This window comes from Heterocephalus glaber, unplaced genomic scaffold (genome assembly GCF_053883595.1).
Source record: "Heterocephalus glaber isolate CG9 unplaced genomic scaffold, H.glaber_assembly_v1.0 deba00000678, whole genome shotgun sequence".
NCBI lineage: Eukaryota > Metazoa > Chordata > Mammalia > Rodentia > Bathyergidae > Heterocephalus > Heterocephalus glaber.
In genome coordinates, this window is record NW_028258157.1 from 4,293,063 (window position 1) to 4,306,410 (window position 13,348).

The 13,348-nt window shown below is 48.7% G+C and overlaps 1 protein-coding gene across 10 annotated transcripts in view; it reads right to left on the reverse strand.

Moving 5' to 3' along the window:
- Positions 1-2,769: 2,769 nt before the first annotated feature.
- The window catches only part of Elapor2 (endosome-lysosome associated apoptosis and autophagy regulator family member 2), a 138,330-nt gene continuing 127,751 nt past the window's right edge, over positions 2,770-13,348 (reverse strand). For all 10 annotated transcript variants that reach the window (XR_002393029.2, XM_021254009.2, XM_021254007.2 and 7 more), the window contains one exon: positions 2,770-5,366. Coding sequence is in view for 9 of the 10 variants with exons in the window: in XM_021254007.2 (XP_021109666.2) it covers positions 5,307-5,366 (60 nt within the window). In the remaining variant the exon portion in view is untranslated. The remainder of the gene's footprint in view (positions 5,367-13,348) is intronic.

Genomic DNA, 13,348 nt, shown 5'->3' on the forward strand with positions numbered 1-13,348 from the left:
GACTCACAAGAGGGGGGAGGCCTCAGGGTCTGAGGCCTCTCACTCCCAGGACACTGCCAGGGCATCGCCTGCAGCTCCGGTCATGTTCCCCTCCCTTGACACACTGATAGGGAAATACATCATCTAACTTGCGATCCCAAAAATAACTTTTAAAAACCTTCAGCATATTTTTTCTTCCATTTTCTTTTTTTAAAACTTTCACTTCCCTCCGCCCCACCCCCACCCCATTCCTCCTCCCATTTGAACAAGTTCTTCTGACTTCCCAATATCTACCCTCCATGTTGCTCTTTATTTACCCTTTGGGATTCTCACACAGGAAAAACAATATGGTATTTAAACTTAGGTATGGAAAATAGCCACTATAAAATCTTCTTGTACATAGCCATTAAAAACAAACAAGTTTTTGCTTGTTAAAATAAAAAGTCAGTGCAGCACATGCCACCAGAGTCTCCAGAGCAGGGAGAAACAACTCGCTGGACAATACCAAATTCACAACTTAGCATTTTGCCATCTGAAGCTTGGCAAATGAGTATCTGCTGTAAAACAGCCTGTGTGGTATTTGAACAATAGTATTCTTGAGCAAAAAAAATTAAAAAATAAAAAGTCAGTAACATTTCATTCTTCCAGAATATGAGTGGTTGAGCTGATCCACCTTTGCAAAACTTCCTGAATTTAAGGAACCCAAGATGAATGATACATCCCATTCATCAAAACACACACACACATCAGAATCTAACTATGTGCTCAATTATCCTTGAATTTTGGAGTGTTTACAGATCTTAGGGTGTTGTCTGTCCTCACTGGCTTAAATATTAATATATTTTTCCTGCTCACCCAAGTTTGTATGATAAAGTAAGCAGTTGCTATTTTTAAACTGTAGGAAAGTTGGCTTGAGGAATACACAGAGGACAGAGTCAAAGGACAGCTAAGAGAGGATAATTTGGCTTTAGTCTTCATGTCCACATTGCTCCTGGTGAGTCCCTGCTTTATTCATCTGTTCACCACAACAGTTTTGGGCAACAGAGGTTCTCAGAAAGGGCTGTAAGCATACAAAAGCCAACAAGAGCGAGCTGCCAGATGGGTTATCACCAGAGACCCAAAGGCAAAGTCCAGCCCACAGACAAGGCAACCATCCATCCTGCTCTGTGACAGACCCAGGTCTGCATAAAGTTCTCACTGGTTTAATTCTTTTATCTGAAATGTAATCAATGGTATATGAAACTAGTTATCTCAGATAAAGGAAATAATGTCCCCTTCCAATCCAAATCTACCAAAATTTACAAACTATTTTAGAGCCCTCCTTCTAGGAGTTATTAATAAGATGAAGAAAATTCCATCAAATAAAAAGCCTTAATGGGACATTCAGTTCAAGGACAGTGAAGATCTGTTTCTTGAATCACCAATGAGTAAACAAATCCTGAATGTCTTTTGCAGTTCTCTAAGTGTTAAAGTAGGACTTGGTTATTGTGGAAGGACCAAGGTGCACCCTGTCTTATCAAATGAAAATACACCAGGGGCCTCCAGGGCCAGGTCCCGGAATCTATGCTGGAGCTACTTTTATGCATTATCCATTATTTCCACTGGTTGTTTGAAATGGATCTACATACAAGAGAGAACATTACCTCTAATGCCAGTTATCTTATCTCCATAAGAGAAGGCATTCAAATCTATTTTGCTAATTTACTGAGTACCAATTTACTTGTTTTAGTTTTATCCTCTGCCAATTAATATCCACAATGGGATCCCAGTGTGAGCAAGGACTCAAGAGAGTGTCTGACTTGTCTCTGGTAGGTGACTGCAATGCCAAGGGCAGGTGAAGGTCACTGTTTCCTTGCACATCTCAGGTGTTCATCTCACGGCCCAGGTGGTGAGCTGGAAGGGAAGAGCGTCCGTGCAAGCAGACTCTTCTGACCAGTTCTGCTATGGTGTGATCATCCACACCAGGGCCAGCAACCCAGGCCCACAGGCAAACCCTAGCCTAACACCCGTTTAAAGCTGCTGAGCTAAGAAGGCATCTGTATGTTTACACTGGAAAAGCATCACAAGAAGAATGTTTGAAAGTCTGGAACTTAAATGATGCTGCAATTTCAGTGAACATAGGTGAAGTTCCATTGGGATGAAGTCCCCCGTTTGCTCCTTGTGCCCGGCTGCTCTCGTGCCAGTGGCAGAGCTGAGTAGATACAGCAGAGACTACAGAGATGCCCCTTTACCACCTGACCTTCACACAACAGTGTGCCAGACTGCCTCTCCCAGTCTCTGTGAAGGTAAACTTCACTTTGGTTTCCAAGGAAGGAGGCAGGTGACTGGATTTTGGGGGGGAAGTTTTCTTCTCTTAGAAGAACCTCTTCATGGGGAAGCCTTAATTTGGACTGGGTTTTGTATTTGCAATTGCTGTAAAATGGAGGTGGGGAACTTAGGTCCTCCGGGGACCTCTCCCGCCTGTCATTCACGTGCAAAGATAAATGCCAGTGGTACACAGGCTCTCAGGTAGCAGTGGAGCCATCCTGTCACCCCAACTCCCAGGACACTTTCCTCTTGCAAGGAGGCGGGAAGAGACGATTCCTCCCTCTGGGAATGAGCCTGAGCCCCTGCGAACAGCTCCACTGAGAGACACCAAGGGACAGCTGGCCAGATGGGTCTTGGAAGCACTGTTGACCACGACCTGCCTTGACTGCAGGTGGTGACGCAAGCCAAGCAGCTCTTCCACACAACCAGCTTAAGCCACCTTTATCTTTGGGAAGAAAATAATGACAAAAGTCTAAACAAAAACACTAGGAAACATTTTAATTGGGGAAGGCTGTGATTATCAGTAACCAAAGAATGGGGAAGTCAATAATAATAAAATTCAGTCTTTTAAATCAAGCAAACACATATCAAATTGCTCAATACTGTTAATGACATGATAGAATTTATCCATACAAGATATGCTCTCATCCAGTGGAAAACTGATTTAAATAGGTTTTGACAGAGTGCTAAGGGATGTTATAGGTGACAGTCAATTTAATGAAGTGTTTAAGGCTTCGAAAATGTGCCTTTTAGAAAAATAACAAATAACACTTTCTACCGTGGGAGGGGGGAAGAACAAATGTCACTTAGATTTGTTGATGCCTTTCAACATTTTGCTGAGCTTTGCAAAAGCCAGACACAAAGCTAAAGTGAATTCCACAGCCAGAACAGTTCTGGAAATTTTCCTCATAATATTCTTTCCGTTCTCATTCTTCAGCTCTTAGAATAAAATGACAACCCACTGAAATCCAAAAGAACAAGGCAGCTCCTTCCTGAGATGGTACTGAGCTGATAACATCTACTTAATATCTAAAATTAGAAATAAGATAAATAAATCCTTCAATATCAACTACATTTTCAGAGAGTTCATTAAAATTTAAGGCATGTTTGACATGTTAGAGATTTTAGTCCAGTGACCAGACAAGAAAGCAGCAACCGGGAGCAAATTCCAATTATCTCAATGGCTTGGAACACACATGTGCACACAGCAGATGACGGAGGCGAGGTGACAGGTGACACCAGGAACCTCTGACTCTGTCCAGCCTGTACAGCTTCGCGCCTCAGAATGGGCATGCTTCGAGCACATTCCACTCTTCTGGTTAAATTTCTATCACTGTGGGGAAAGATACGCCGACACTCTGGTCACAGGACAAAAATGAACAGTGCCAAAGTAACTCCTGCTTTATAAATGGTTCAAGAAGTTTTGTTGCTCAGTGACACCCTCCTGCAGTCCCGTGACTAGGAATAAAAGATGGCAACTTCACCTATGCCCATATGCAACAGTGAGGGCTACACAAGCGATCGTCCACTCCCCAGCAGCAAAATGGTCTAATGTCTCAGCCACCAGCCCAGGGACAGAGCTCCATTTTCCTCCCAGTTTTCACAGCAGGGAAGACACCACCCGAAGACTCCCACATTACAAGTCACACTTCCTGGGAACGCCTGCGGCACAGCTGAGAGGAGCCACCTCTGTGCCCTGTCACTGCAGCCAGACGTAGCCACTGTAAAATCTGGATGAAGACCCACAAAGATCACTGTTTATTGGAAACAACTGAGGCACCTTAGGTCAGCAATGCCAGGAAAATCCCCTTTCCCCAGGTCTAAACAGTTTCCACAAAATTGGTCAAATCCGTCTTCAAACTTCTTTCAACAAATAATATAACTTCTTTCCAACAAATACGTCATACAAACACTAGTAACCCATTATAAGAAATATCACAATTTTCTGAGTCACTTTTGAATAAAAATGACACTTAATTCACAGGTGCTTATGGTACATCTGCATTCTCATCATGAACACAATTATGTATTTTCCAAAACTATCTGACTTATGGGGTAAAAAGATGCTCCCCAGACCATCACAATCCTCAAAGTCTCGCAGCGGAAAAATAACCAGGACCTCTCATGCTTCACGTGGGGAAGTGTCCCACATCTGTCCGCACCCCAACACCCCGTAGTGTCCGAGCTTGCAGACAGGCGCGCACACTGCTCTTTGCGACTGTGTAAGCGGCCAGACGAGCAGGCTCTCCTACTTCAGCTCCAGATACACACTGTGTGAAGCCCGCCACCTTCTGGGTGTTAATGCAGGTCAAGGACTCTCGCTGGCTTTAAAATTGTTTTTTTAAGATTCCTTCAAGCTTTTGGTCAAACTCTTCTTACCAGTTCCAACAAGGATGGAATTTCAAAGGCAACTATAAGTAACCCAAGCACATGCTAATTTCCCCTAAAATATTACTGATAATTGAAGTGTCTGAAATCAAGAGAAAACGCCCTATAAAAATGAAAAGTTTATTGTCTTTCACTGCTCACCATTTTTAATAGAAAAGATGATTTAAGGTCTGTTGGGAAAATAAATAATGGGAAAAATAATTATACCTTAGAAAGTTTTTCCAGTCTTTTCCAAAATATAAACAAAGACAAGACATAAAGGCGATCACAGGCACGGGCTCGCCTCCATGCTGCAGAGTCCATCTGCTGTGTAGACGGAGAGGACGGTCGCCCGGTGCCCGTGCCACACCCCAGCGCCAGGCACAGCGGGTGTGCCAGTCCCGCCATGCAGTCATCTCTTCCTGAGCTAAGCTTCTCTGCAGTCGAGACCCAGTTCGTGCGCACTGCTTGGCCTGGCAAGGTCCTGGAGTGTGCGGTGAGGCAGTCGGCCACCTCTCCCTTCCCTCCTTCCCTCTCAGCAGCGCGGCCCTCGGGGATGCCCGGCCATCAGAGAACAGGTCCCCACCATGACCATGGTCCTGCAGGGCTGCCGAGCAGATCTCCCCTCCCCCGAGGCCCACAGCACGGCCTCCTCATATACTGGGGGGTCGTGAGGACTTCAGCTGAACAGATTCAAAGTGTTCTTCTTTTTCCTAAAGAAAAAAATCAAACACAAAATCAACACACTGGAATTCCAATAATACTTTAGGGTCACAAAGGCCCGGAAAGTTCATTGTAATCTATGCAACCTTCTACTTGTCATTAAGATTTTACATTTACTAAAGTAAGGTGGCAGATACAAAACAAATAACATGTCTACCCTGAAGGGCACTTTGACATCCCAGAGATAAGACAGACAAATCCAGAACAGAAGCAAACTCATGATCGCCACAGATAGGAAAAGGTGTCGCTGCAAGGCTTGAAAGAAACCACCGCACCCGACCTTGGTGCTGAGACCAATGACCTCCCGTGCTGATCGTGAGCAAAACAAAACTGACAAAAGCCAATAATCGCAAGGTAACACAGGCTGAAAGATAGGAGGAAGGACATCGGGAAGAAGGGAGAGAACACCAATTCGAGAGGAAGCCACCAGCGTTCGCTGACAGGTGTCAGGAAAGTCTTTGGGTCCATGCCTGCTGGGTATATTACAAGTCATCTCAAATCAGGCATCAAAGTTTTAATTAAAAGGTACTATTTCTGGTGTTATAGAACACATTTAAAATATAACCCCTTCAATAATTTTTTTTCTTTAATGGGAAAAATGACATAGGAGGTGGGATGCATCCCAACACTATTAGTGAGAAAAAAAATTTCTAAAGGAATACAAAAGGGAACTAGGATTACTGTTAAAGCAAACAGTAGGAGCCGACCTGCTCTAGCGGAAACACGTGTCTAAAGCGCAGGCACAGGAGGCGACCGCGGTGGTGATCTGGCAGGGCCTTGCTGCCCCAGCCGGGCCTTGCTGCCCCAGCCGGATCGCTCAGCACCGCCCCGAAGGCTCCGCCAGCACGCACCTGGAGCCGCGAGCGTCCGAACAGCCACCACAGCCACCCACCGCAGGCGCCAGCATCGCAGCGCGCTGCGGGCCGGCCGGACGAGGCTGCGGCAGGCGCCGCCGGGAAGGGAAGGGCATCCCATAAGGTCTGCGAGGGCAGCAAGAGGCCGCGAGGGCAGCGTACGCTCGGGCGCCAGACAGGAGAAAGGAAACCCGACTTCCAGGTCTCATTCAGCGCGCTCCCGAGGGAAGGAAGCAGCGCCAGCCTCAGGTCACATCCACCTGCCGGGCGCGCGAAGCCCCGCGCCAGGTGGTCGGGTTGGACCGCGGCAGGTCCGCTCCGGGCGCTGCGGCGGCGGTGCGTGCGTGTGTCCTGCGCGTGCCTGCGTCATGAGCTAGCGAGGCAGCGCCACCGACGGACGCGGACTCCCTAGCCGTGGGAGCCACTCTTCGCGTCGTAATCCCAGATAACTCGGGCTCCAGCCCACGGTGGTACTCAGTGCTTACGGGGTGCTGTGAAATGTCACAGGGTAGGACACTCAGCTGGACGCGCGGATGGCGACGCCGAGCCCTGCAGCCCCTTGGACGAATGCGCGAGCCGCCCCGGGTCTGTTTGCTTCCACGCAGGGTGATGGCCGCGCGGGACCAACTCTCAGCGCCCCCGCGTCGCGCCACCTGTGCCCGGAGCTCCCGCGCGCCCTGTCGCTACTTCCCAGGCTGCACTCGGTCTGTGCCGCAGGACTCCTTCCTCCGGTTCTCGCCACACTGCCTGTGCGCGTGTGCCTGTCTCCCCCCATTCCAACTCTACAGGTTCCTCATCTAACAGTGCAACTCATGGCGACTCAGAAATCTTGTGGAATAAACAAAACAAACAAATAATCATTTGAAGATATTTTGAATACCTTGGAAAAGTCAACAAAAAAAGATAAAGGTAGTTCTACATGGCCCAGCAGTTAAATTTAACATACTTTCGCTCTTTGAAATCGTGCATAACAAACTTTCTAAAATGGGGCAGACGATAAGACTTGTACAGTAAATTCACAGCATGTCTACTGGGTCAACACTAGAAATACCACAGATAATCCATTAACACATAAGTTATCAAATTCTAGCAGTATAACCAGACAATACTGCTTCTGAACAAAAAAAAGAATCTATTACTGATCAGCACAACAAGGTAGTGAATCTCAAAAGCATCTTTCAGGATGGAAGAAAAATTACACGAATTAGTACATACTGTGTGACTACAATTCCATGATGCTCTAAAAGAGACAAAACTGATCTGGGCTTCACAAGATTGATATATAGTTTCCTTTGGGAGACAAGGAATTGGTTGACTCACACCAAAGGACGCGGGCTCACATCAGGGAGAGACCATCGTTTGTACTTTGATAGGATCTGGAGCTACACAGGCAGACACATTTCCATAATGAAGCGAATCATATGCAGTCTTGTGGTATGTGGATTTCACCTTAAAGTGATTTGTATCCCGAAGCGCACTGAAGTCTGTAACTTACTTTGAAACATACCAGAAAAAAAAAGACCGCTAAAGGGATCGGGACAGACAGATGGACAGATACACAACAAAGACAACAGGATAAAATTTCAAAGGTGGGCTAAATGACTATATCAGTGTACAGTTCTTTCAACTTTTCTGTAATGGTTCAACTTTTCATTTTTAAAAGCAGGAAGAAAAAACCCATGCTAACTAGAGTCACTAATCAAAACAGAATGTGGAACAATGAACTTGCCTGGGGGACAGCTCTTTCTTGCCTCTCATTCTGTGACTGTTTCCAAGAGCTTTTCCAGCCAGCGATGCCCCGCCTCCCCACGCCCGCAGAGAAAGGACCGCAAGGACATGACACACCTACAGGGGCAGGTGACTTCGCCTGCCATCCCTGAGCGACGCAGCCTGGGGTCACTGGAACCTCAACACCACCTTCCACCAAAAATAGCACCCTCCCAGATGGGAATCACCTGGTTCAACCAGCCTGGAGAAGGCTGGGCAAGCGGAGGCTGGGCAACTGCTCTCCAGTGTCCACCTGCGTCTTAATCTTTCAAAAACGTTGTTACAGTGAAAAGCCTTGGTGGCAGAGACAGTGTCTCCTCCTACAGCAAAGGAAGTACTGGCTTCCAGTGCCTCCTGCTGTGAAGCGAACCCTGCTGAGCCGGGAGCAGGCGTGGTGTCTGGGCTGCTGTCCTTGCGGTGATCACACACTCCGTGTTCTAGAAGACCCGTGTCCCCTCCAGTGCCCGAGACGCCAGGGCAGCCACTCTGTCGATGAGCAAGCAAAGTGCAGTTGCAAAGCCCTCGCTGCCCAGCACCAACAGAGCTGGCTCTGGAAGAGGAAGGACGAGCTTCAGGTACTGACAAACACGGTCTGTGGGAAGGAGAATTCTCCAGGTTCCGTGGGAATTGTAGCAAATACCCTGACAAACTGGCCACCCGAGGCAGTAAGGGTTACTGTCCTCTGTTGTGCTGCCTGACAGTGCAGAGGAACTGGAAGGTGGGGGGAGTGGGCAGGGGCTGAGGGGGAGCATCTCAGCCGCTGCAGGGTGCCACGCTGCACCTGTCCTAAGGCAGGAGGACTTCCTTACTGACCCGCACTCAACCAGTAGGAAACGGGAAACAGAGGACCCACCTTCGCAGCTCTGAGTTAAGAGTCATGCACCCAGCCTGCATGCCCACAGGGACTCGGACAGCCTAGGAAGCTGTGAGCTTAGTCTGGCCAGTTTACTGCAGAGATGTGCAGAGGTGAGAATTGCACCAGCTTCCGATCCAGGAAGAGACGCAGGAAGGCCCACGGAGGTCTGTGAGCACTGTGCAGAGCTGTGCTTTTCTCTGGGAAAACCCTCCCTGAGACGCCCGAGCCCCACAGGAACACTCGTGAGGCGCTGACCAGCACCTGGGCTCTGGATGCCCCGATGGGGTGAGGAAGAAGCTAGCCCCAAGGAGTCGAGAAGCCTGGTGTGCTTGGGCCCAGAAGCTCCTTCCCCTTTACATTAAACCCAGGCAGTAACTGAGATGCATGATATGAAGTCGGGGTCTTTAAAAAAGAAACTCCAGTGAAGTCCAAATCAACAGAAGGACAGAAAGCCCACAGCCTCAATAGCAGGCAATCTCAGTGTGACCTCTGACTCCCGGTCCCCAAAGCTGGATGACATCAGCAGCCATCACCCCACTGCTCGACACAGGACTTAGCCAGGCCAGGTGCTGCTGGTGCTTCCTGAGGACAGCCGGCACAATGGTGTTGGTCTTGTCTGCTGTCACAGGTTCCTTCTCTCTCTGCCCTTAATCCTTCCTCCCCCACGATGCCAGCTGCTTCCAGGAGGAAGCTGATTCGCACTGAAACCCAAGCTTTTCCTCACCAGGAGGACCGAGGACCAGGCACAGCCATTTGCATCAGCTCAGGGACCAAGAGGGGTTCTCAGACGTACCTCTGCTAGCTGCAAGCACCCTGATCACCATGACCTGAAGCTGTGGGAAGAGAGGCAGGCATATGCTGGGATTCGAGCACGGGTTAGACCCGGGAAGGAAACCATGTGACCTGGGCTGGAGTCCTGTGTGCCCTTCAAGATGAAGCTACTGCTTCCACATGTGATCACAGCAGGACGTGAGCGATGCTGCTCCTCCCCACGGAGGAGGCACGGGGCAGGAGTCCCTGGATGGAGAAGGACCAGGCGGGCCCTGGGACTCCTCCTCCTCTGCCACTGCCAACAAAGAGTGAGGTGAGTTCCACACGCGGTCTCCTACCTTCTGATGGCTGCTGTGCACCACAGATGGGTCCCACTGGTGTGCAGTCGGATGCCTCCTGCCCAACAGCCCCTCCTGGGTCCCACACTCACACCAGCAGGGGGGCCTGGAAGCCCCACACAGGTCCAGCAGCTGGCCAGAGGGCTGTGCAGGTGTACAGGGCTGAATCTGCCCCACAGCTGAGGGGGAACAGCACAGCTGCGGCGTGACGCTGCCCTGCAGACACAGGGGCCCCAACACCAGTCACCCTGTCGCATCTATCCTTCGAACTGGGCCCCACTCACAGGCTTGGTCCAAGGCTTCCAGAAGCTGGCCACACTCCACCTCAGTGCTCTCAAAGCCCTAAGGACAACTCCATACAGAAAGTGTTCTATGGCTAGTGACTGCCAACAGGAGACTCCGGCAGCAGGGGCAGCCTCACCCTCGGGCCCTTGAGCTTTAGACTCCTTGGCCCAACACTGCTGCCAGATACAGCACTTCTGAGAATGCTGCGAGCCATGACCGAGCTCCCAGAAGAGCTGAGTCATTCCCATGCAGACCCAGAAGAGTCTCGCCCGTAGCTGGTTAGCAAGGTGTGGAGGGTCTGACAAGCCGTGCTCTCACACAGAAATGGCATACATTTGAGAGCCGAGCCAGCACGGCCTCCACGGTTTCTCAGGCTCAAGAGTACGACAGTGTGTCCTTGCGGACGTGGTCGCCCTCTCTCTCCTGCACCAAGCCAGTCCGTGGAGCGGGTGACACCACAGTCCCACGGCACGCACAGGCCTGTGCACCCTGCCCCAGGTGAACGGACACCGAGTGCCCACGGCTGCCATGGACATGCACGTCCTGCCTCGGTGCGCAGTGGGCAGAAACCAGACCTGGACACCCCATCCTTTGATAAACTCGTACATTTTTACTGCCTTTTGAGCTACTAAAATGGCCCATCTGGTTTGTTTGCCACTTGGAAAACTAGACTGGCACAGAAATCTGTACGACATCTGTAGCCCTATGGATGAACTGGACCCTGACAGGTGCAGTTCTGCTCACAAAAGCCACCTAGAAATGGGCCAAGAGCACAGGTAGTCAGTGGACTTCCCGGGCTTCCTGTGTCCTCTGGGGCCTATGGTACCTTTCTCACAAAGGGACTGGCAAAGGTCCTGACTATTTCCCTCGCCGCCTCCTGCTTCACACAACTTAAAGAAGGCAGTTTGGTCACTAACCATGGTTCTCCATCTCCTGTTGGCCTCCTCATGGATAACCATCATGAAGGGACAAACGAACACACACACACATGCTCTACAAACACCTTGTCTGAAAGTCCAGGATGCTGCCTGACCATGCTAACAAGATGTGTCTTTATTTGCTCTGACGACAACCCCCAGGCTGCCTGAGCACAACCTCTAGTGACAGCCAGGCCAGGAGGCTCAAACACATTTCCAGTTTAACCCCCACCTGCATTCCTGCCTGGTTGGATGGTTGCAACTCTCCACAGAAACCATAGGACCACTTGCTGAGTACTATGCTCACCACATGCCCAGCAAGGGCTCACATGGATAAAAGTGGGCCACACACAGGGTCTCCACTGTGTTTTAAACGTTTCTGCTCCCCTTGCACCTGTGTGTTTGGGAGAACAGACCTAGGTCCCAGTGAGGGAGGAGTAGCGGGAGGTGATGTGCCAGCTACTAGAATGGGACAGCAGCCACAGGGGAAAACAGTGCAGAGTCCCACTGGGGCTGTGGGCAGCAGTACCTTGGCACACTGGGGACCACTGGGCCCTCAGAGTCGCCTTGTCACCCTCCTGTGAAGGCAAGTGCCCTGGCCTGGCTCTCTCAAGCTGGTGGAAATACCTTTAACCTAACTGACTGCTATGTCTGCCTCACCCACCATGTGCCCGCATCACAGTTTGGCTGCCATTCCTTTAATCTTACTGAAGAACCCATCAGATGCACCAGAAGATGGCCCTTGGCATCTTGGTGCCAGTTTGAGTGTCTTAGGCTGAGTAGAAAGCCCAAAGACTTGAGAAAGTCATCCACCTTTCCAAGGTAAGCTCATTGGTTTATGGCATTCGTTCAGCTAGGTTGGTCTGGGACCCTGGAGGATGGCTGAGGTAAATAATCCAGACTGGCCTCATCTGCTGCCTCATGTCTCACTGACACTGGCTTTGTTTCAATTCTGTATGAAGTAAATTGATTTGATCCCAGCCTCAGCCCGCCATACTAATCGGAGTGGTGGGTAGATTCCTATACAAGGGAAAATTCACTAGAAACCAATATGATAGAGAAATGAACTTTGGCTATTATGGAGATAATTCTCTATGGTTTCCTTACATTCCTACACAGCTTTTGAATGAGATACTGATTTTCTTCTATTCTAGACTACCATTTTAAGAACTTCGCATAGAAAGCAGCCTTAGACGATAAAGATATTGTCTCCTTCCTGAGCAAAAGGGACACTCGAATACGGCCCATTTGAAGCAGGGGGCAGGCATTCTGCCTGTCTAGTACAGCAAAGATAGTACCTCCTTAAAGTCAGGATGGGCTTACTCATTGCCCATTCTGAAAATTCAGTTTTCCAAAGCTTAAAGTTCTTTCCTAGTAGTGCAGCCAAGTGTCTTCATTTTCTCTGCATTTGCCCAGTGGGAACTGGGACTCTGGAAGCTGGTTTCAATACAGTGACTCTATCAAGGACCTCTGGGAGTATTGAACTGTCCTTTGTCTCTGACCAGGAGTCTTACGTCTTCTAAAGTATCCGTGAACCTGTGGCAGTCTGAACTGTTGGCTTGCCAGTAGGGTAAACTTTTCAGTTCTTAACAGGCACTATGTTTATTATTCCATTGCCTCAGTAGCTTCCCCAAACTCCCATATTACAAGACAAAATTAAATAACCGTCAGAAGGGGAAGACAGTTTACTCATTTTATTCTTAAATAGTCTCCTATAATATATGTATATTTCTAAGTTAGGGAAGTAAGAGGAAATGATGACTATATACTGTCTATGAATATAATATTTTGTCACATGTCCATCCTGCTGGAAATCACTTAACATACATGCTCTTTCTTCTGGATCATTCTATTTTTAATCTTGAATGGATAAGCTGGTAATTTACATCTTTTAAGTTAACGGTGGAGAATGTCAAGAAAATGTTTAAGGTTTCACATTATGTTTGGGTACAATAGTCATTCCCAAAGCCAAAAACTGAATGCATCTGATGTGCTACCTCAAATATCTCAATAGTTTATGTAGGGGCGGGGATTTAGCTCAGTGGTTTCGCCGCTGGCTGCACAAGCACAAGGACACAAGTTCGATCCCCAGTACCCCCCCAAAAAAATAGTTTATGTAAACTTTATTTTTTCTATGTAAAATAATCTTGTAAAATAAACACAAAGTATGGATGTATAAGAGAT